The sequence below is a fragment of the Acomys russatus genome, chromosome 11 (assembly GCF_903995435.1).
Source record: "Acomys russatus chromosome 11, mAcoRus1.1, whole genome shotgun sequence".
Taxonomy (NCBI): domain Eukaryota; kingdom Metazoa; phylum Chordata; class Mammalia; order Rodentia; family Muridae; genus Acomys; species Acomys russatus.
This window is the reverse complement of record NC_067147.1, coordinates 22,086,602-22,111,990: the sequence shown is the minus strand read 5'-3', so window position 1 is coordinate 22,111,990 and position 25,389 is coordinate 22,086,602. Positions and strand designations below refer to the sequence as shown.

Genomic DNA, 25,389 nt, shown 5'->3' with positions numbered 1-25,389 from the left:
CCCACAGAAGCTGAGCACATGCCGCCAGAGCGCTCCAGTCACAGAAACTAGGAGTCCACATGTCAAGGAGCAGCACAGGATAGGATGATGCTTTCTGTCTGTTCATTGAAAAAGACAATGAGTTTAGAAACGCAACCCACTGAAAGTGGAAACGCTATGATTGGCGTTTTCCTGGGCAGCGTCCGGGACGTAAGGCAGAGTTTTTTCAATTGCACCCATGACTGGAGCTGGTTTTCATTACAAGCAGATGAGCTGCTGGCCAGGTGCCGTCAGCATGGCAGTGCATAAAAGTAACTTTTTAGGCATTTCATATTGAGTTCTGCTGTATATTTTGATTCATTTATTTATTTTTCCAAGTCTACTTTATTTATTGTCAAATGTTTTAAACTTTAAGTAGCTTTTCCCTTTGTTTTCTTTGTATGCAATATCTGCTATGGTGCTCTGTTCTACACTTACACAATTGGAATATGCAAACATTTGCATAGGTATCTTCACAGTCAAATGATAGTCTACCCCCCGAAATGTACATAGGCGAAAAGTTGGTGCTATGTGTATATTTTGAGCTTTTAATTTGTTGAATTTTCTGAAAACTAACAATTTACCTGACACATATTAAGTTACTTGAATTTGCTGTATAGCTAAGACTTTTATATGTTTTCAAAGATTATTTTTTCATATTAATTGACAGGTTCTTTGTCCTTTTGGCTTATTCAAAAATATTTATTTTGTAATTTTAATATTTTCACGAACAGTTGGCTGGTGCCTGTCAGTGTATTCGGAGTGGTTTTTAGTTGATCGGTTCATATATATATAAAATGATGCACTTCCTTTTCTTGTTTTGTAAATTATATTCACTTATATTCACTTCAGTTCCACAGAACAGAATCCTTTCTTACAATGTGTATAGTTATGATTCTTCCTTTCTCTAATTTCTGTGAATGTATGGCTGGCTTATTCCTGTTTCCAGGGCTTAGATTGTTCACGTGACTTGAGGAGTGCAGGAGATAGAGTAAATTACATGATGCATATTGGAGAGTGGCCCTGTCACCGTGATTCAAGCTCATTTTTTAAAAACTGGGACATGTGACTGAATGTGACATAACTAGAGAGATGAGACTGTGATTACATGGTACAAACCCTCAATCTACTGTTATTTATCTTCAAATTTTTTCCTGCTCTGTTCATAACAAAGCAAAGGGCTCCAAGGAACACTTGGTTTAGCTAGCACTACAAAGAGATCGGCAGGTGCTCAACCCTTTTGTAAAAATAAACAGGATAATTTGTTCCCCAAAGTAGATTTATTTTTAAAAAAAATGTCCCTCTCAATAATCGTTTGCTTCATTTAAAAAACAAAACAAAACCTGTTTACTTCAGCTGTTGTTTATAGCAAGGGAGGAGAATTATAAATTTTCTCTCATTTGTACTTCAGATATGTTTTAAATAGAAAATAATTACAGGCCACTATGACAATACTACAACTGTTTTTTCTATAAGCAAAGCTGTTTGAGTTCAAGTCCTAAATTTTATGCCAGTTCAGTAAGCAGTTCTAGGTAGAAATCTTCCTATACAGAGAAGATCTATCGTTAGTTAATTTTTCTGGCTTTTAAAGTCGAGAGAAAAAAAAGAATGGCTTATACATGTGTCCACTGTTCTTTCCTACTGAAGACATTGATCATTACTTCCAAATCGATGGAAACACAGTCAGTATTGAGTTTTTCAACTTTGTAACTTGATTTAATGACTTTAACCTTCTCCTGTGCTTTTTTCCCTGTATTTCATGATATAGTTGAAAATTAAAATTTTGCCTACTTTTAGAATTTAAGGAACTTTTTCATGATGTACTGCCTATATGAATTGTCATTTTATCTTCAGCATATAAAGTAATTTCTATGGCTTAGATAGTACATATGGCTTAGCTCTTCCATTTCTTCAGCTTCTCCCATTTCTGAGAAAATTCTTGTATACCTCCTTTTGTCCACAAGATGGTGTTTGAGGCAATTTGCTCAGAACTGAACAAACTGAAACCTAAACAAAATCTAAAACCTAGAAAAGTCTGGTGGACACATGAGTCAAACATGGCCTTTGCACTTTTTGTTTTGTTTTGTAAATAATCCTTCTAAATTATATTTCATTTCATTATTGTGTGCCTTTCCCAAATTTTCAGTATCTTTGTGAGACGGGCACAATAGCTTTCAGTTTGTTCATTGTTTCACTTTTCTTTATTTATTATGCATATATTCTTATGTCACATGCAAATTTGCTATGAGGTTGTCGTATGCTATTCTTATATGTTAGTGACTAGTGTGCAAACAATTGGGTGCCATCTTCTCATGCAGACAGGGTAGAAATTCACAGATACTATTTTGACAAATGAAAAACATTTATCTTAACACAAGAAGTAGACAATTTATATGTCACAAAATATCTAGACTCCTTATTGCAGAAGATACATTTTGCAATTATGCTTGTACAATGTCTATTTCTAAAGACATGGAAATATTTACAAAAAAAAAAAAAAAAAAAAAGGACAAATGCTGTGTTTTCAAATTGTCATCTTTTTTTAATGGCCTAGTGTTGGTAATACTGTCTGAGACCAAGAATTAGGTCCAGTGATGTTGAGGTTATTTGAATGACCCCCCGGAAAAGCTGAGCAGATTTGACCTTTGCCCTTGTTCTTAAATTATTTTCCACACTTGTCTATACACATCTACCATGTGAAGACACGGTATTCTCTCTTCTGGCTTCAGAGCAGGGAATACAACTCCTCCCCTTTATTTTTCTTCTCTCTGTGATTAACCAGACCCCTATTTGGAGATTCCCAGCAGAGTTTTTTTATTAACCCTTTAAGTCATGTGCATCAATGTAGTGTTGTCAGCCAGTGACATGAATTCATCAGTCCGCTGGTGGATAAAGTAGCATTTGTTGTATTAAACTTGTCCAATGAGTGAGAGTTATAGGAAACAGGAAAAGAAGTTATTTCTTAAACAAGATTGTGTAGAAAACCTCATCATTTTGTTGAAGCTCATGCAGCTCCAAGGGGACACAGAGAACACTACTTCAGACAAGTAGACCCAGAATGAAAATAATTATCCAAAAGACAAGGCAAAGCTAGGAACTTCTAAATGGAAGAAAATTCAAGTTCAATTGTGGTAGTCATATATGGATTTGTACAAAGTAAATGCTAATGATGTAGGCGTCACTAAACTTAGGACTATTTAAAATTTAACACAAGGCTGGTTGTTAGCTTGACCATAACAAGCTTTCAAGCATACAGTTCCAATTTTATAACTTTTTTTTTATTTTGCTGTGGTACTTAAAGTGTTGTTGGAGGATAAATATTTTTGGTGAATTTAAATTCAGATTGTGTTATGGAATATAGCTATTTATATTATGGCTTTACTTTTCAAATAATGTTTGGGATGTATTTTTATCCATTTTGTTTGCTCCCTACCTTACCTCATCAGCTATTTAAGGTTTAATTTTATTACACTCATATTAAGTAGAATGCCACTCACCTTATTGTTATAAAGCCCAATTAATACACACTTGCAGGCCTGGATTCCTCTAGCTTTATCATGCGCTGTGAACATGTTGCCTCTCTCAGCAATAAAGGAATGGACTCTAAATCGGGGACCTCCAAGGTGCAGTTCTTAACACTGGGTCTACACTCTAGCCCTTCTCAGCAGCTGAAGCTCCAGGCAATTCTATTCTGCTAGGTCTTAGCCACACTGCATCTTCACCATCACGCTCACACTAAGAGCAAACCCCACAGCAACCAGGGGGCCTGGGGTTGGTCTATTGCAAGTACGCAGTTTTGAGTTTATAACCTTCCTCCATGGCAGCTCATGAAAAGCCCAGTATATTGATTTCAGATGAGAATTATAAACAGAAACAAAGGTCAGAGTGAGTCCAAAATGATGCCTTCTTCTAACAGAAGTTAAAATCAATTTAGACTCTACCGGAGGGAACTCTGAGAAAGCTAAGAAGCATCACAATTAACTTTCCTCAATAATAGGTTCATTGGTGTGGCGATAAGTATTTAAATACACAGTGTGCTTTCTAACAGAAACAAACTATGTCAAAATATGCCAGTGGCTTTATATGTCCATATGGGCTAGCTAATGACCTAAACAGTTCTTAACTATCCTTACCTTCGTATTCCTTTATGCTTAATTAAGTAGGTACTCTCTCAGGAATATTGTCTTCTTTTATGAAACTGTAAACTTGGAGACCAAATACAAACACATCAAAATGGACTTAAATAAGATAAAAATCCCCAAAAGTTTCTTGGAGTCAATTTACCCTCTATGTGTATTCTTCAATTATTAATGTGGGATGAAAGGCTGTACACAGAAGCCTGGGGAACAGAGAGCTAGTGTAAATTACCATTTACTAAGAGTACAGATAGTTACCAGACAGTGTCCTCTTTCCAGTAACCAGGTCTATCAAGCATGTCACAGTTCCCGAGATAAGATCCTAAATGCCAGTTGAGCAGATATAGTACACATATGGTATTGCAACTGGCCAATTCGTGTTTAATATTTACTGCACCATATGTACTTACTGTTCAGCATCACAGATCCACTAAAAACAACCTAAGTGCACAACTGGAAAGTATTTTACTACTAAAATGATAACCTACAAGACTTAAGCACAAATAATATTATCGTTTTAAGATTGTTTGTGGCCATTTTTTTTTTTATTTGTACCAAAATAAAGGACTTAGTAGCATTTCTATTTTAGTGCTGTTTTTATACTCCCTTCCCCAGGGTCATCAACATGTTTAAAGGTAATTCTCTTGACTTTTTAAATTATTTTCACCACGAGTAATTTTCCACCTCTATTGGTTAATTTTAAACCTGGAGATTTTAAACCTCAGAGGCACTCTGATATCTCCAAAATCAAGTAATAAATCTCAGGTGATCTTCCAAAGTAAGGATATATTAAATACTCTTTGGGTCAGATCTAATAATGTCTAAGGATTGCAATATTGACTTATCAGCATGAAATGTAAAGTATTTCAATTCTGTCACCTAACAATATGACTCCTTCATACTGTTCTGTCAGACAGGAGACAATCATCCCAAATCATCACTGTATCTGTATGCTCAGACTAAGAGACAATTTCCATACTGCTTACCCAGCCTGTTGGCTGCTTGGAGTGAGCATCAAACCAGACCGCCAAGGGAGCAGAATAGAAAAAAACAGAAATCATTTGCTCTTGGTTAATATGTCAGTTTCTAAGCAACTTCAATTACCTACACATTCCCCTCTTGGCAAGTCCAGTGTTTAAGGCCACATCAAAACTGGAGAGCTCTCCTTTGCTAGGGATGCACACCAGGCCTGCCTGTGTTCAGCAGCTCTTTTTTATGGGTGAGGCTTTACTAGACATTCTTCTTTTTGAGTTTTTCATCAAGAATTAGTGCATCTGTAAACTTTTCATTTAACTGAAATATACTGTGGGTTGTTCCTACCTTTTGGAAAGTGCATAAGGTTTTGCATAAGCTTCTGTAAGTGGCTGCTGCCAGCGTAACTTACTGTTTCTGTGGAGCTTGTTGTAAGGCCCCAATATGCATCAGGTTTGCATAACAGTTGGATGAACAGATATTTGAATTTTTTATTATGAATACAATACTATAGAACTGAGAAAGATGTCTAATTACTTGATTTTTCTTTTCCTTTATTTGATTATGTCACTCTAAGTAAAATAAAAGCACTTTGTGGAAAGATCGCTTCTTTGCATGTTTTATTATGTGTCATAGCTCTTTTCTAGAAAGTATATACCATTTTTACAAAATATGCCATAGAGAACCTTAACAGATATCTCCATTTCTAAACAGAGAGAAGGGCATCTTGCTAGTCTGGATAAGTGGCACTAATCTATGTAGCCAAGTTGGAACCTTTCTCTTTAAGAACAAGAAATAATCATCCTGAGTGAGTCAACCCAGACCCAGAAATGTACCCATGGTATATACTCACTTATAATTGGACACTAGACCAACAGGGATGTCCCCTGAAAGTCTTCATTTAGCAGGAGATTGAGACAGATGCTGGGACTTCCTACTGGGACTTCAGGTGAGAGAAGTATGGGAGAACGGGGATATAGAAGGACCCAGAGGGTTCTAGAAACCTACAAGAAGACCATCAAGGCTGACGGATCTGGACCCAGAGGGATCTTCTCAAATTACTGTGCCAACCAAGGACAATGTATGCAGTAAACCTAGAACCCCTATCCAGATCTAGCCAATGGACAGTACATTCTCCACAGTTGTGTGGAGAGTAAGGACTGACTCTGACATGAACTCTGCTACCCCCTATTTGACCACTTCCCCTTGGTGGGGAGGCCTGGTGGCACTTAGAGGAAGGGTAAGCAGGGAGGAGGTCCCCTTCTGTCACAGACCTAGGGGAGTGGAATAAGGTGAAAAAGGGAAGGAGGGGAGAACAGGAAGATAAAAGTGAGGGGATAACAATTGAGATGTAAGCTGAATAAATTATTTAAATTTTTAAAAGCAAAACAAAAAAATAACAATTCATGATCCGGGTGTGGTGGTGCACACCTTTAATTTCAGCACTCAGGAGGCAGAGGCAGACAGATCTCTGTGAGTTTGAGGTCAGCCTAGCCTACAAAGAGAGTTCCAGGACAGTCAGGGCTATTACATAGAGAAACCCTATAATGAAACAAAGAACAATTTATGATAGAAGCACACAACTACATGCTAAAAGCAGTGTGAAGAAATCCCATGAATATTTCATATTTGATTTAGCCAAATAAGTCCTATATGAGCAATGACTGCCTCTGACATGAACTCTGGTGCCCCTATTTGGCCACTTCCCCTTGGTGGGGAGGCCTGGCGGCACTCAGAGGAAGGGGAAGCAGGCTACCAGGATGAGACCTGATAGGCTGTGATCATATGGTGGGGGAGGAGGTGCCCTTTTGTCAGAGGTCTAGGGTAGGGGAATAGGGCAAAAGGGGAACGGGAAGATACAAGTGAGAGGATAACAATCGGGATGTAATCTGAATAAATTACTTTTTAAAATTCACATGAGAAACAATTGATATAAAAATGCCATTATAATTTAACTCTTCTCTGATAGAGTTTCTTAAACTAGCTGAGAACCTATTGGTTTCTATGTGGGACATCCAGCAGATGCATTGTGACATCGTGAGTATATTAGGTCTGGTTGATAATTCAAGCTCATGTTGATGGAATAGCAAGCCAGTGTGTCTATGCAAACAGTGATAGAGTACGCAGGATATACCTCATTGTTAAGAATACAGTCTTTTAAAAAGGGAAAAGTGGGCTCTAATACACTAATATTGGGGGTAACCTCATTTTCCTCCATGGACAAATAATTCAGACAGGAAGTTTGCAAAACAAAACCATCCGAACCAAATCATATTGGACTCAACATTTACAGAACACTCCATCCAGTAGAAGTACAAAAGACTTGCTCAGGTTTTTAACTGGAGTATATGCATTGTGCTTTGTGTTTGGTTCTATATAGACAATCTTTGTCAAGTATATGATGACATGGCCACCCCTTATCATTTCCTCTTTTTAGTCCTTTTCTTCATTTCTCTACCTGCTCATATACTGTCCCCCTCTTGCTTTCATTTCATACGGATACATCCATATGAATATATATACATATATGTATATACATATATATGACTTTATATGCCTATAAAGAGTTCTAGGACCCACAAGAGAGAAAAACATGATATTTTTATTTCTGCATTTCATTTATATTACTTAATATGATGATATCCTATTCTATCCATTTTCCAGGAAATGACATCACTGAGTTCTTCTTCATGCATCAGTAAAACTCCAGTGTGTGTGTGCGCGCGTGCGTGCGTACACACACGCACACACGCGTGTATCATATTTACATATTATATTACATTTCACATTTTCTTTATCTGTTGATCTGTTGGCAGACATCTAGACAGAATCCATCATTTGGTTATTGTGAATATCGCTGCTTGACAAACAGGGACAAGGTGTCTATGCAATATGTTGAACTAGAGTCCTTTAGGTATACACCCTGAAGTATGAAAGCATGTCATATAGTTGTTGTATGTTTAGGTTTTAGCTAGCAAGTATGTAAAGAAAAGACAAGTCCTAAATACTGGTAGTGAGATTGTGATAAAGTCATTATGAAAAACATTGTAGATATTCAAAAAAATTTAAATCCAAAAGTACAATTACCATAAAATCTAAGGAGGATTAAGTCATTTCAATATCAAACCTGTCTATTATTAATAAAGGCTCCATGTCTATGCAGCATGATACAATAGCCAAACTGTGGGATCGGCATACATGCCCTTCAGTGGACAGATCAACAACAACAAAAAACCATGTACCTTCATATGTCCTGCCATGAAAACAATGGTTTCTTATTGACAGGAATAAAGGTGGGAGTGGAGATCATTATGTGACATGGAAAGACACATGTCACATATTCTTGCTCTTTTGTGGAAACTAGAATGGAATTGTGGTCACTAGAGAGTGTGTGTGACAGGAAACAGAACAGGAAGGAGTTTAATTCAGAGCACAAAACCCAGACTAGAGGAGTTACCTATAGCTCACCTTTAACATAGTGAGCTAACTACGGAAGCCATCTATGATGAATTTCAGAGAGACTCAACTACACAGTTCCAAACCCTTAGAGGAATGATTGAAGAAACAAAAATGAGTAGTGCTCCGATTTAATTATATTATATATTAGACACATGTACTTAATTATCACAATGTAACCCTAACCTAGCTAATATTTTTAAAAAGAATACAGTGCCTTTTATAAGATACTTTGTAAAATATATAAAAAGTGGCGGGAGGTAAGTTATTTTTGCATCAGGGAGGCTCCAAGTAGGACCTAACATCCTCTGATAGGAAAGTGTGGTTCTTAACATGGAGGCCAAGCTAGCCTAGATTCACAGTACTCTGAGAACGCTCTGAAATACTGTGCAAAGTGCACATGCATATGAACCTGTCTGTTCTAGGGAAAATGAGTTCATAGATTTCATTAGAATTTCAAAGAAAGCCATTAAGTCTCTCAATACACACACACACACACACACACACACACACACACACACACACACACACTGTCACAGAGTAACCCTGTGGACCAGCAAGAACTTTTCAGACTTCTCTGGATGGAAAAACCAGTAAAAAAAAAAAAAAAAAAAAAACATTTTTAAAAGTAGCAGTAAGTAAAAATTTTAATGTATCTAAACAAGTTCAATTAGCATGTAACAATATTTAGTATGTTTAAAATCATACAAAAGATTATGAAATCATGTTTATTTTTTTTCTTTGGTACAGCCAGACATGTTACCTCAAACTTTTAGAATAAATAATGTCATCAGTAAAACATATGCATGTCAGAGTGTTAAAATTACTTCTTTGCTTTTACATCGAAGAGCTTAGAATACGAATGGGTTTGGGGTGCAGGCTATTCACAAATACAGACTAAAGGTGAAAACCACCAAACAACGGATAGAGATCACTTCTGTGACACAGCCCTGATAAAGATTTTAAGCACCAATTCTATTGAATGTAGTGGGGTTTTTTTCCTTACTATCCTAACAGTGCTTGATATAACTGAATTAATAATCTGAAAACAATATCTAAATTGAAATGAAGATAATGACAGCAATTGAGGTAAACTGAAGAGGGTTTTTTTGTTGTTGTTGTTGCTGTTGGCACAGTGGCCAACAACTCATCACATATTTATTCTTAGCACACTAAAGTTCAAGATCCTGGGAAAAGGATAGTAAATTTGGCTAAAGAGAAATGAAATTTGACTTTTGTCTGATGACTCTCCTGTCTTCCTTCCTTCCATGGACAGGGAACAAGACTCACTGAATAGCACCATAGTTCTAAATCTGATTGTCAAATAGGACTTGAGTAATCATGTTAGAGGTGAAACCGTTTTGTCTTTGCCCCAGCGTGGCGTATTGCTTTTCCCCCATGCTCCTCTACCAGGCATGGTTTGTGCACAGGGCCTACAATGCTAAGGCCTTCTCACTTGTCAGGGCCTTTGCTGAATGCTCTTTGACCAGACTGAAGGGTGCAAGAGGCTGGCTCACAGAAACCAGGAGGGCCTGGAGGACCTGGGGGTCCAGGCACACCAGGAATCCCTGCTACTCCTGGGGGACCTTGCTCTCCATCTCTGCCATTTTTTCCATAGCTGGCAGGGCCTGGATCACCTGAAACAGACAAAAAACCCACACATGTGAACAAGCTGTTGATTAGCAGAAAACACCAGCCCCTCACAACCTAGCAATGTGCAATAAGATGCTTAGCAAATGCCTTTGGAAATGGTCCGTGATGATGAGATGGGGGAACCCCGTCAGTGGATGTGGGTTTCATAGAAATCGAAGGCAGAAAGTGATTTGAGTGTACGTGTCCCACATTTCCATCATGGCAGCCTTTAGCCATATATGTCCACCAAACACTGAAATGTGGCTGGCCCAAACTGAGGTGGACTATCGGTATAAAATAAGGCAGGAATTTGAAGGTTTAGCCTGGAAAAGTGTAAAATGTTTTATTAACAAATTTTAGACATTTTACCTGGTGTGATAATATTTTGAGCCTAGTGAGTTGAATAAACTATGTAGGCATCCCTCAGTTTACAGTATGGTTACGTTCAGAACACAGTCAAGTCAAAAAATCCACCCAACCTGCCAAACATCAGGACTTAGCTACCCAGCACAGTGAGTGGTCTTTCTGCTTGTGGTTGCATGGCAACTCTATGTTGCCTGGGCTCCAGGCAGAGCATCGTATCCTTCATCACTAACCCCATAAAAAGATCAAAATTCAGAAATTTTCAGTGAAGTTTCTACCAACTTTGTCTCACTTCATGTCATTACCAAGCAGAAAACTCTGAGGCTGGCCATCTTGTCTGGCTGTGTTATTAAAGCTGACTTCACATGACTCTGCACCTTGCCTAGTGAAGATTGAAATTTACACGTGCTGCGCTGGCTTGTGCCTCACACGGTCTTTCTCATGAGCAGTGCAGCCTAGCAACCTTCCTAATTTCTAACAGTAATCTGCATCCGGACGGATATAAGCATAGCTAAGAAGGTCAAACCATGGACTTTTGAGACAAATGGTTTTAAGTTCTAACTCTGCCATTTATGAACAATTAAAATCAAAAGAAGAAAAAAAGGAAGCCTCTAGTTTGCTTCATCTACAAAATGGGATATTTGTGTTCGTTATCATTAAATTCTGCCCATTAAATGGGGGACTATTTAAATTATTAAATATTACTTATTACTGTCTTTTAGAAGACCACACTATGCTTCCTACAAAATGCTACACTCTTACCCCAACATGAGTTTCACCTCGATGAGTTCCTTGCCGACAGTTCTACTTTTGTCATGTTTGCTCAACAGGGCATGTATTCTGAGGGACATCACCCATAACAACAACAACAAAAAGAGTTTCTATTGAATGTGCCCCCCCTTTGCATCAATAGTGCTTCATTCTATTACCACAAAAGTACTGCTTTAAAAAAGCAGTGTAAAAGCACCTGCCTTCGCTGTGACAATCTTGTTATAGGGGTCCTTACTCTGCCTCAGCTTTCTCATCTTAGTCACTCGCGGAGAAACAAAAGCCAAATCTTCATATCCAATTACATATGTTCGTAGGTAGTGGGACACCCCCATTTTTCCAGGCTTTTCATTCTTCTTCCTAATTTAGTGGTCTAATTACATCCATCTTATTGTAATGACCTGGTCCTATTAAGTGGTATTATTATTACCCATCTCATTTTAAAGTAAAGGTAGGCGGGGGACCCTATTTTATATAATGTCTCATTCTTCTGTGTGTCTTACATCAAGCCCTCCACAAAGCAGTGTCAAAGGGCAAACCATTAGCAAGGTTTAAGGGAGAATAATTATCTTTGAATGTATGCATCTCAAGGCTGTGGCTGAGCAGAAATGTGTTATTTCCAATAAATTATCTCATAGGCTTTTATCCAAGTATAAGTTGAGATGAAGCAGAGGGTATCCATTTCCCCTAATGGGAGAAAGATTTTAGCCACAGCATCTATAGGTAGGACTGTCACAGCTGCTCCTGCAGCAGAGACCTCTGCATCCCCTGACACCAGAGGTTTTTAAAGGTGAAGGGTTTTTTTTTCTTCTTTAGTTTTAAAAAAGAGGCCACATCTAACTATATATAAAAGGTGATGTCCATTCACTTTATCAATAGGGGTGTCACACTGAGATATGTCAACTCTGTCTTGAAAATCAAACCAAGACCAGGAGAAAACGACCAGGCTCACAGAAGAAGGCAAAGTCCAAAGACCATGGTGTCTAGGCAGATAGCGTAGACTAGGCCAACCTCAACCCGTTGGGGCAAATTGTATTTTAAAAAAAAAATAGCTGTGTTAGAACACAGCTGTGAGCATTTGTTTACAAACTATCTGTAGCTGCTTTGGGAAGGCAAAGCCATGGCCATTGGCTGTCACAGAGACCCCTCACACTCAAAGCCATAACCATTGGCTGTCACAGAGACCCCTCACACTCAAAGCCATGGCCATTGGCTGTCACAGAGACCCCTCACACTCAAAGCCATGGCCATTGGCTGTCACAGAGACCCCTCACACTCAAAGCCATGGCCATTGGCTGTCACAGAGACCCCTCACACTCAAAGCCATGGCCATTGGCTGTCACAGAGACCCCTCACACTCAAAGCCATGGCCATTGGCTGTCACAGAGACCCCTCACACTCAAAGCCATGGCCATTGGCTGTCACAGAGACCCCTCACACTCAAAGCCATGGCCATTGGCTGTCACAGAGACCCCTCACACTCAAAGCCATGGCCATTGGCTGTCACAGAGACCCCTCACACTCAAAGGCAAGAACTATACCCTGTACACAGAAGGATTCTTAGCAACAAAGAGCAGGCCTGGATTGGGAACTATACCACTGTCTTTGCTAAAAAGAAAACAGATGATGTCTGTCTGTTTGGTAGACACAAGAGGAGAGTGAATGGATGGTGGCTGGAAGATGGATGACCTCAGCCCTGTTCCTCACAGCAGCTACCACAGGGAACACCAGCTGGTGCTTCAAGTAAGACCTTACCATTGTTCATGTAGGCAACTGTTGCAACTTCTTATTTCATAGTAAAATAGCACTCTCCTAAAGTGGTAGGTTAAAGGGAATTTGTTCGTTTGCTTGTTTGTTTGTTTGTTTCAAGACATGGTTTCTCTGTGTAGCCTTGACTTTCCTGGACTCTCTTTGTAGACCAGGCTGGCCTCAAACTCACAGAGATACACCTGCCTCTGCCTCCCTGGGGGAATTTGCTCTTTAAAACACAAACATTAAAAAGAAACAACAACAGGGCTAGAGAGATGGCTCAGTGGTTAAGAGCACTGACTGCGCTTCCAGAGGTCCTGAGTTCAGTTCCCAGCAACCACATGATGGCTCACAACCATCTATAATGTGATCTGATGCATACTGTATACATAATAAATAAATCTTTAAAAAAAATAAAAGAAAAGAAACAACAACAAAAGGAGATAGATGTGGTGGCCCATGCCTTTCATTCCAGCACTTGGGAGGCAGAGGCAGGTGATATTAGTTTGATTCTAGTATGTTCAACATAGAGAGTTCAAGGCCAGTCTGAAACATATAGTAAGGCTCTGCCTCAAACACCATAAATATTCTTAAATGCTCACACAGTTTCCCAGATGACACAGTAGGTGTGAAGGCTTCAGCTCTGTGGAGTAGGCTAGCCTCAAATCCTTGCCTCCACCTCCCATGTGCTATGATTACAGGCAGGACCTACCCAAGCCTGTCTCTGATCCAGCATATTTGAAGGGACATGAGAGTTTTGGTTCAGTTTGGTTTAACTTGCTGAGTTTATTCAAAATTTTTTTCTTGACCTTTGAGCGTAGAGTCTATCTTTGACTCACCTTAGAAGAGGTACAGTTACCCCCAGTCAACCTCTGTGCACCACCAATGTACATCACTACCATCATCGCCAGCACTATGTAAGGTGCCCAGCCCACACATGCCATATGCTTTGTCCATTGTTGACCTCATTTCCCTTGTATGGAGACAGAGTTAAGGCTCATCACCCAGTCTCAGACCTAGAAAACATCATGTTATCAATAACGGCCCTTACCCACTACTTTAGATGAACTGACCTTCGATAAATAATAACTTACTAACTCTCTGAAGGGTATATGTGTGTGGTGGTGGGTGTGGTGGTAACAGTGTTTTTGTTGAATTTGTTGGGTCTAAACTGACTTGGAAATAAAAAGAGACACAGTAACAAGAATTTAGGATTAGTTTTTCTTTTAGGTCTTTATCATGGGAAACTAAATTATTTTAGTGGGTTCTGTCCTGTGTCCATGAAGTGTTTGTCAGTTTCCTATGAGCTCTGGCCCCACAGCTATGCTCTTTAGGTTGCTCTGAAGATTCAGCTGGTTCACTGTAACTGTTCACTGCCTGGGCTCAGGGTTAAAGTGTTAGAGCGTCCATCTGTAGTTCTACATGTGCCAAAGAAGAGAAGACCATGGCCTGAAGAGACTTTGCTATGCCTTGCCCACCCTGTGCATCTGTCTAGTGACTACACAGCTTTCTGAACCGTCAGTGACCATACTGCCGAAAAGTTTTCCTGGCTTTTAAAGAAAGGATGTTATCATTCTCTGTGCTGACACTAGAGGGCAGGCATGTTACACTGATGTAGGCAGCGCCTTTCCCCTAACAGAAATTGCTGTGCATACACACAAAGGAAGGAACGGACGTGCAAATCATTGTCAGCGTTAAATAGGCAATATGATGATGAATGCAATGGCTATTTAATCTTTGGGAATGTACCCAAAGATATATATATATATTGAGCTTACATCTGTGGTATTTCATACAATTCTTCATTTAATTTCTTCCTTTCCCTAGTGAGTTTGAATGCACAGAGAAGTCAGGATTTATTATTAAATATTTTTCCTTGAAATGCTCTGAGTGCTAAGTTTATGGTCACACATGGGCAGTTCAGCGACAGCAGGCATGTAGGGACATCCCTTAATGAGACGACCTAACTGAGCATCAGCACTAGCTAGCTCTGGTGAGAAAATGAAGAGGGAGGGAATTGAAGGCCCAGCGGTTGTTTATAAGATCTGCACAGCTCTGGGAGAGAGGCAGAAAAAATAAGAGGTTGCAGATATGCCTGCATCACGTAACTATGGTGACAGAGACAAACTAGTCACACTAAACAACCAGTCGTTTTGTCTATTTCATGATCCTAGACTCGGAAAGCATAAATATTTTCCACTTGAGACCCAAGATACCTTTGTCAGGGTGTGTGACCTGGGCCAGTCTGCATAAGCTCAAATATAAAGGAAGGATTAAATACACAGTACAGTCAGCTGAATTCTCGGTGTGGGGCTTAAGCAGGCCCTGCTCTCTGGCCTTACATGTTTCAGCATGTGCATATGCCCTCCTAGAACAGCCCTGAGGGTGTGTGGTTCTGATCCCTATTCCACAAGAAGGCACTGAGAGCAGAAGACACTGGACACAAGACAGGGAACGGCTCACAAGTCCTAGGTGCCTAAACCCAGGGGCTACGGTCCTTACATGGTTGCCGCTCCTCCACCACATATGTCTGGTTTTAAGTAACAGTGCACTATAGCCAAAATGATGATCAACATTACAATAATGACCTTTGGTGTATAATAAGGAATGTCACCCTAAAATCCAAGAACGTGTAATTCGTAACACTGAACAAACCGAGCAATGCTGCTGTGAAGGGAGACAGGGAGCAAAAACTAAACAGAAACAAAACAAGGATTCTAACCTGATAGAAAATGAAGGTACTTGTTACTGTTTTTAAGTATTAGGCATGTTTCAGCAAATAATGATCTTTATTCCACTCAGAAGGATTTAAATCCAAAACTCACTAAACAGTGACGACCAAGAAGGGTTCTTTTAATGGGGACCATCACAGAAAACCACAAGTGGACACAATGAAGACATCAGCTTGATCATGGGAACCCCAACCCCAATGGATCCATCTGTATCACAGCTCAGGGAACATGGAGGAAGAGAGCATGGAAAGATTGTAAGAGCCGCAACACCAGGAAATCTACTGTGCAACAATAGCTCCTGGAAATGGCTACGTAAACAAGACAGGAGCAATGGCAATACTAATGAACATGTTAAAGTAGAAAGGAGAAAGCTCTCAGGGTCTTAGCCCTAAACAAAGACCCACAGGCAACTAGTGACTGCTGGGAATTACCCTCTCCCCAGGATGAGCCCTTGTAGGTTGTCCAAGGCAGACCAGTCAGTCCTTAAACCATATATACCACCAACATGGACTCAGCAGATTCCATTAACATGTGCATGCATATGTGAACGCATATAATTGTAATCAAAGAAAAATAGGCTATCAGTGAAAGAGAGGGCAGGGGAGACATTGGATTAGAGCGCCTGGAGAAGTTGGGGGGAGAAAAGAAAGGGAAGAAATTATATAATTCTAATTCAATTACAAATATACGTTAAAAATGAAATTTAAAGAGTAAAGCTTAGAGGGAAGGGAAAGTGATATATCTATATTTTAAATAAAATGTGTTGGAGTCTTAAGAAATTAAAAAGTAAAGCAGGGGAGGAAAGTATTTCTTTCAGGTAAGATGTTAATTTGCCTAGAAGATTCCAAACAGCTTCCTGTGCAGAATTCTGTTGAGGTTTCCCCCAGGTCATGAAGTATTATTAGCATTTTTTTAAGTACCACAAAACTACAGTTTAGGTTCTATTGGAAAACTTGGTTTTAGAGTCTCATCCACTTGGTGGACAATTAACCAGCGAAATGACCGTGGTAACTGGTTCTCTAGAGCAGTGGCACAGAACCAAAGCATAATGCCGCGGGAGAAAGGCCGGCATCTTGGGAGTAGGGCTAATTGAGAGCAAGCTTGCCTGCTACTGCCTATTAGGAGCAGCAGGAGAAAAGGCTGCAAGGGTCAGGCTGGCTTTGCCCTCAGCTCTCCTCATCAATGTCAAAAGCAAAACTGAACTAATAGATGGCATTCCTTGGCAACAGTTATGGCCGCCAACAGCCCTAAGCACTTTACAGGGTGGTTTCTTTTTAATTTCCAGAATTACACAATTAGAAGCATGGCCCTGGTATGAGTAAACTGAGGCACAGAGAGAAACTAATTGGCCAGCGTCAGAAGGTTATAGGTAGTGGCCGTGGCCTGATTTGAACCCAGGGTTTCTGCATTACGGGGCCTGTGCTTTAAGGGAGGCTTTGGACAAAGATCTCTGTCTGACTCAACCAGCCGAATGTCTTCACAGTGCAGAGAGGGAAACACAGACCACACATGGAGAGCCACCCAGCTGCAGGACTTCCCTGTCCTGTGACTGCTAGCCTATATTTATAAAGCTCAAAATTCACCAAATGATGTCACTATCCCATCAACTTAACAGCCGCCCCCCTCATCCCTGAAAAAAAGCTGAGAAGCAGGAAGATAGACGTGGAGAATGGTGAGATTCAGCGTGAGAAAGACAGAAGCGGAGGAGAAACGGCCTGAGTTTAAAAAAAAAAAAAAAAAAAAAAAAAAGAAGTGGTGCTGAGGAGAGCATCAATCAAAAGAAGGAAAGAGGGCGGGTCTTAAGAGTCCAGCTTCACACCCCGCCTCCATGAACTTCTCTCCTCTCTCTCGCCTAAACATCTATCAAAGGAACCAAGAGTCTCATTGTATAGTAAAATCTTCTCTTGATCATTTGAAGTCCAACTAACTAGCTTTTCTTTTCTCCAATCATACACACACAAAAATTAATTTATAAAAATATCTCAACTGGCCCATGGATGCGAGGTTTAGAATGGCAGTGTTTGAGCTCTCTCCAAATGTAATCCCCCCTCCCAATTTTTAATAAGAAATCAATCCCCAAGAGCAATAAAATAGATGATTAGAAAGCAAGGATTTTTTTTTTAATTTTGAGTTATAATTATATAATCGTAGCCATGATTAAATATGTGACCTCTGGCAGAATTATAAAATGGTAATTTCTTCTCCTAGATTTCCCTAAACCAAATTTTCAAAATCCATAATTGAAATAAGAAACACCTTACTTTCTTTTCATTCTCTACTGTCTCTTTCTTAACTCTGCTCTGTTACCCTCAACTTTGAGTCCCCAACGACCACCACCCCAGCTGTATCTTGCCACCATGAGGGGGCAGCTTGTACATCCCACCCACTGAGCTGAGGGAGCCAGCCTTGAGCCCTACAGTGCTACTTCAGACATTGGATTTACAAGTCATTTCCCTAGCAAATGAGTACATTTCAGGTCAGACCCTAGCAACAGAGCAGTCAGTGTGGAAAGAACAGAGTGCCCAGTGAGAGGATCTGGCTCCTTACAGAGCCGCTCTGTCCCTTAGCCTACGCGGCTGTGATCTGCGCCTGTGCGAAGCTCTGTGCGGCTGTTAGACGAATTCCCTCAATGTTTGTTTTGGGCCAAGTGGATTATGGGAAGGTCTGAGTATCTGAAAGGAGAGCTTTTAAAATGAAATTTCAGTTACCCCTTGTATCACACTGAGTAACGGAAAACGTGGATTCCTTTTACAACTGCCCTGGAGTCTGTAAAAGGTTTAAGCTAGGGTTGCAGTTGGATAATAGAACACTTGCCTGGTGTGTACCAGTCCCTGGGCTTCATCTCTGAACCCACATCTAATAACAATGGTTGATCATTGTCACAAAATAACAGCAAGAAATGATTACCTGGACGTGGGTACAATTTCATTCATTGCAATTTTTGTAACAGGTATAAAGTAACTGAGCCTGGGTACTAGTTTCCTTAAAGCGTGTCTTTAAGAAGTTAGTAGTTCAAGCCTTGGCACCTAGCTACTCACAAGGAATACAAACTTGATTTACAAATCACTTAACACGTCATTAAAGCCAGCTGTGAAACCTCTACGCCCATGATAAGCTTAAGTATCTGAGCAGGGCTTCCTTCAAAACACCTCTCAGTCTGTGTTCCGCACTTCCCCCCCCCCACCCCCTTCACTTACCTGGGAGACCTATTGCTCCAGGCAAACCCTTAGGACCTCTTCCTGGAGGACCGCGCTCTCCTTTTTCTCCCAGGTCGCCTGCAGTACATTAAAGACATGTTATGCATCCATGTGTCTATAAAGTTCCGTGTTTCAAACTTTAAGGAAAGCACAAGCTCATGAAGCAAAAGTCATGAAAACACCCGAAGCCAGGTTGCAAGAGACATGCAGCAAGGTAAGCAAATCTTATCAACCGATCCAAGAGGGGGAAAAAAATGGAAAGATTGACGTGTAGCCCCTGGAGTGACATTTCACAAGACCGGATGTGCGTTTTCAGCGAAACACTCAATAAGGTAAGAGTCGATGTATCCTTCTTCAACCTGATCAAATCTATTGAGCCTGTGGGAACGGTCTTTTACTGCTATTGCACATCGTTTGCTTCAAGGCATTACAAACATTTCCATTTTTAGGTAATAGGGGCATATACCTTAAAGATAAGAATCAGCTTTAAAATGGCTACAAGCAATAAGTGAATTCATTAATCTGACTGGATACAAAGTTAATATACAGAAATCAATTGTTTTCACATACACAATCAGGCACCAGTTATGAGACATGGCAAAGAAGTATTGTGTATAGTAGCAGTTAAAATACTAAACAACTGGGCATAGGCTTAACGGAAGTGTGCAACCAAAACACGAAAGAAACTGTGTACTTCTAATGGATAAGACTTGGAAAAAAATCTTCTGGTGTGGAATAGGACATCCCAACAAATAGTTGTCATTTCTCCCTAAAATGAATATTGATTACAATCCCATTTTTTAAGCACAGAGAATCTGGGTTTTTTTAGACAGAGAAAATGATTCTGAAGTTTGTATTTTAGGAAACCACATAAGTTAGAAAAGCCACAAACCTCACCCAAGGAAAGTGGCATGATATAATTAATCCTACCTATTAATTAAACCTACTATGAAGGTGTCTTACTTATCCATAAAGCAGAAAAGTTCATATAGGTCCTAATATGCATGAGGAACTGGTTTATAACAAAAGTGGCATCTTTTGTTTTAATATTTATTTTACCACATTTTATGTCTGTTTCTGTATGTGTGCATGCACACAAGTGTTCAGGTTGCCTGCAAACACCATAAGAAGGCATTGAACACAGCCCCCCCCCGCCCCTCCCCCCGTTTGAACTGGAGTTAGAGATGCACATCCTGATGTGGATGCTGGGAACTGAGCTTTGGTCCTCTGCAAGAACAGCCATGGCTCTTAACTTCTGAGCCATCTCTCCAATCCCAAAGGTGGCAGTGTTAAAGTAAAAAATGATTAGCAAGTCATCAAATCTTTAGAAAACGGTGAGTAGCCCTCTAGGAAAAGAGTCATAACTAGACCTCTATTACATGATAGGATAAACTACAAATGGACCAAATGTCTAAGAAGCACAGGAAAACAGGGGCTGGAGAGATGGTTCAGTGGTTAAGAGCATTCTGTGTTCTTACAGAGGATTCAGGTTCTGTTCTCAGAACCACAGCAGGTGCCTCACCTGTACCTCCATGTGGCCCCCATAGACACCTGCACACACATGATACACATATACATAAGCAGGTATACTTATACACACAAAAAACAAAAAATAAATTTTAAAAGAATGAGCAAAGTACATGATTAGGCGGTCATGACAAAGAATAAAAAATGGCTGTTTCATTGATGAGAGAGGCCCTGGATTTGTTTTCATAAATAAATGCAAAATTAAAAAGTAACAAAGCTGCTTATCCTATAAAAGCAGCACAAGTTCTGTGGTTCTAGGAGACACATCCAGTCTATAGAAAAATACAGGCCTGTGTATTGCTGAGGAAAAGTGCAAGTTGGTTCAACCTCATTGGAGGAGGAATGGCAACAACCCTCAATTACAAGTGAAGTTAGTTCCATTTTGCCCAGGAATTACACGTCCATAAATTTACCCTCAACACAATAAAATAATCTGGGATGGAGATGGAATTGGAAGTAGAAATAAAATCTGTGTATTTTTGTATCGAGATGAAACATGTACCCTGCTGTGCGCGCTGCCTGTTGCCTTTGCAGCAACAGCAGACAGGAAGCAGCCGTGAAAAGGCTCGTCAGAGGTACGCAGACACTCACGTCCTGCCGCAAAATAGACAGACTGCTAGACAGCTGGGGAAATTCATGGGGAGCTCTTTGGAAAGGTGTCCTGGACGTATTGTTAAATGAAAAACAAACAAGGCCCAAATTGCTTACTAGAGAACAATATGGCTCTGCTCACAGGCGGGCAGAGAGAGCGCATGCCCCCTGGCTTGTGTAACATAGCATGGAGGGAGCCTTCGAAGCCAGTGGGTTTATTATAAGAATGAGAAAGGAAACTAAATATATAGGAAAGTTTTGAGAGAAATTCTTTACTAAATGCCTTTTGTACATTTAATTTGGGAACAATGTGACTGTAGTATCAAAAATAAATAAACAAACTCATTTTAAAAGTTAAAGTTTGCTATCACAGGCGTCTCTTACTTCTGACCCAGAGGTCACTGAGAATATTCTGTGGTTGCAACCAAATGTTACAAAGCATTTACGAGACAATTGATTGAACTTGGGACATCAGCAATGGCAGAACAAATTGCAAAAACATTTCCACATATAAAGTGTGTGTGTGTGTGTGTGTGTGTGTGTGTGTGTGTGTGTCTGTGTCTGTGTGTCTGTGTGTCATTAGTTCTCATAGATCTCTGGATGTTATTTATTTCATTTTTATTATTTACAAGCTGTTACTGTTGCTCTGCCCCAGTAGGAGCAGATTAATACAGAACAAGTGTGAGTCACAGTTATAACATGTATTTTCTCACAACCTTCATTTCCATACTGTGTCACATCTGTTTGACTCACACTAAAATGTCTAAAAATGTGCAGCCTTACTCAAAGGAACTTAAAATTAACCCTACCATGAGCATTTAAAAATAAGGTGTAACGGCTGAAACACTAAATAAAGTGAGCATTTGGCCACTCTGTTGACCCTCTCATGAGTTTGCCCCACCATGCATGCGAGGAGTGCATGCCACATAGACTTTGGTCCTGCCTCATGCAATTACATGTATGATGTCAGAGAGAACTACACATGGGGACTAAACTGTCACTCTGCATTGGCACACAACTTGGGGGGGGGGACACAGCACACAAGTTCTTACCCAAAAGTTCCACTGTTTTCGAGAGCTGTCAGGAGGAAAACAATGACTAAGACATAGCCTGAACTATCAAAAGCCTTAAGAACAAGTGTAGCTTCTTACATCTCTGAAAAGGGCCCAGGAGCCTATATGATAGAGTGGACCCCGTGTCTTCTCTTTTATTAGGTAACAATGGGGAAAGAGAGCAGCCATACTGAACTGCCTCTCTTCTTTAAGAGCTCAAAATTTAAACTTCAAGAGAGTAGAATGTGTTTCCTTAAGGAAATTTTGAGCTGCAAACTTCCAAAGAGCAAAAAACAAGGTTTTTTAAATTGAATGTTATTGTCCTGCATATGGTAGAATAAGGCCAACATCAGTTCCCTAGAACGCTGTATTTCTAAATTGGATGTAGTGTTAATTGATAAAGAAAATCCAATTGCTCTGCCTGCCTCCATCCAGGTTTCAGAAGGAAAACCTTATGGAAATGCTTATTTAAACGAGTCAGATGAGAAAGGTGTGGGGACCTGAGGGAGGAGAAGGCTTGTGTTGGGATGGATGGTAGACTGTGTTGTGGATACTGAAGAAGGAAGAACCAGGGGATCGGAGAATGGTCTGCGATCCACCTGGAGCTAATGAATGAGCCCCGTGCGAGAGGTCTCTCCTGGATTCCAAATACAGAAATATACTTTTCTTAGGTGAGGTTCTTCCACTAGAACCAAACCTGTAAAACATACCTACCCACAGTCCCCTGCAGCCAAAAGCTCCTCCAGCAAGCACTCCAACAACGGCTACATGTTAGAGCTTCCTGGGGGATATGGTAACCCCCCAAAGCCCAGACTGATTGATTCTGAAACTCTAGAAGTGGAGCCCAAACCTGGATTGCTTTGTAAACCTCTCAGGGTGGTTTCTTGTGCAACCAGGGCTGAAGGAGGAATCCCCAGTATACTCTCAGGTCAACAGGTAAGAAACACTCAGCCTGGAGGGGAGTTTGCTTACTAGCACAAAGTCAAGATCTGAACCAAATACTGACTTGCCAAGGAAAACAAGGATGTGATCTCTGCAGACCTTCTAAGAAATTTGAGTGAGTCACCAGTGTTTGGCCATATCAAGACATCTTGAGAGCCTCTTGAACCCAAGTCCTAGGCTCCATCCTGAGTTTCTTATTCAATGTGTCTGGAGTGGGACAGAGAACTGGAAACTTTAAAAGGGTTTCTGGAGCCTGTCACACTGTCATTCTTGACACTCATGAAAGGCTGCTCCAATACCTGGGGCAGAGGCAGAATATGTCCAACCAACTCAATAGCCCACCCAAACCAGTGAATTTCTTAGACATGGGCTTCTGAGTAGACGGATGACCCATAAGGTCATCTGGTGCAGAGTCCTGAAGTAATAGCTAAAGAGGACAGAGATGAATAAGCATTGGACAGTTTCTGAGGGAAGCTCGGGGCTCTGTAAGATGGGTGCCCCTTCCATCTCTCCAGCCTTACAAGAGTCCCAATTAGAGCCCATCTTTAACACGCAACTCTGCACATGCCAGAAAAAGTAATTAAGTAAATTGTTCCAACTGAGGGTGTAGTTAGCCAAGCACATCAGCGACTCATGTATAGATTCAAAGGGGCAGCTCCCTTGCCCTCTGACCATTCACGCCATAATAGTTATCCCTAATTGGAGTACCACAATGTTTGACATAGTGGAGAGAGGTGTCTTGTTTTTTTGTTTTGTTTTTTGTTTTTTGTTTTTTGGTTTTTTTTATGTCACATCCTTCTGAAGTCCCCCAGAGAGTTGCCAGTAACTCATCAGGACACAGAAATGCCTCACTTTCCTTATTTCTCCATAAATTATCCAGGGTACACATGAACCTTGGCTGACACACCTCAGATGGCAAATGGCATTTGGGGAACCCAGACTTTCTGTCAGTTATGCAGAATGTCTTACATGCTCACTCACAAGCCTCTGTTTTGTTCTGTTTTCGCAAAATTTCCTGCCTATGAGCACTTGCTTTGCTTTAGATGAAAGTGGACAGACTCCCATATGAAAAAAGGAATTAAGTTAGATTGCACCCCAGAGCTGAAAAATAAACATCCATCAAAAGGAAGGATATGATCCTAACTTTGGAAGGAGGAGGGCAGCACTAATCCCTGGTACAATGAGCAGTCATGTGTCCTGTAACTGGGCTAGTTTGACAGACACCAACATCTTTAAACTACTTCTATTTTAAGAAAAGCCCTACAATGACTTTAGAGTCTTGGTATTTTTCCATGACTGTGAGCCTGCCTGCACATCACACATCTGAAGAACATAGGCAGCTTGTGTGTCTTGCACCTGGGCAAAATAGCATACATTTGGCTGGAGAGATGGTTCTCTGCTTAAAGGAGTCAACTGCTCTTAGAAAAGACCTGAACTTAGTTCTTATCACCTACATTGGGCAGCTCACAAATGTATATGCAACTCCAGCTCCAAGAGATCTGATGGCCTCTTCTGGCCTCCCTGGGAACCAACCCCCACATGCATACACACATACAGATAATTTAAAAATAAATAAAACTTGTTTTAAAAATCTTACCTTTAGGTCCCCTTAAGCCAAGAGCACCAGGGGGTCCCTTAATGCCAGGGAGGCCACGGATTCCCATCTGACCAGGGAAGCCATTCTCTCCAGGGGGTCCAGGAGGCCCAGGGGGACCAGGCCTCCCAGGAAGACCTGAGGCTCCTGTGTCTGGTCTCTTGAGGCTAGCAGCCATTTCAGCAAAATGCTCTGAAAGCCGGTAAACAAAACACCCCAAGTCAAAAACCCAACCATGGCTAAGTGAAGAGAGCAGCGTCACCAGTGGCCTTTATCTAAATGTGGCACCACAGGCTTTCAATAAGGGAGCGTCATTGGTGCCTCTTTCCTAAGCTTGCTCTGGATCTATCTGGCCCTGCTTTTTTGAGACAATGTGGGGGCAAATCTTAAAGGACAGGGCTTTGAGATCAGTGGTGGCCCAGAAACCAGAGAGTGCTACCTGAACTCTACCTGGTATAGGTGAGACCCAGGGTTTGAAGAAAATAAGCTTCTTACCATAGGTGGAAGTGGTGTGTTGTCTTGGAGCTTTAAAAAGCTCAAGGCATGGTTCAAAATTAGGGTTCAGGCACTCTCTGAGACCAAGCTTCCAAACTAAAAGTCAGTTCAAAACAATTCTATAACCTGAAATATCATGAGAATTCATGGCTTCTAATAAATCCG

General features: G+C 40.5%; 1 protein-coding gene across 1 annotated transcript in view; it reads right to left on the bottom strand.

Annotated features, from left to right (window-relative positions):
* Positions 1 to 9,692: 9,692 nt before the first annotated feature.
* Positions 9,693 to 25,389, bottom strand: part of Col9a1 (collagen type IX alpha 1 chain) — a 113,036-nt gene continuing 97,339 nt past the window's right edge. The window contains exons 39-41 of the mRNA XM_051152681.1: positions 24,733 to 24,921; positions 19,024 to 19,101; positions 9,693 to 10,219 (exon numbers count right to left, since the gene is read on the bottom strand). Coding sequence (XP_051008638.1) covers positions 10,035 to 10,219; positions 19,024 to 19,101; positions 24,733 to 24,921 — 452 coding nt within the window. The 3' untranslated portion in view covers positions 9,693 to 10,034. The remainder of the gene's footprint in view (positions 10,220 to 19,023; positions 19,102 to 24,732; positions 24,922 to 25,389) is intronic.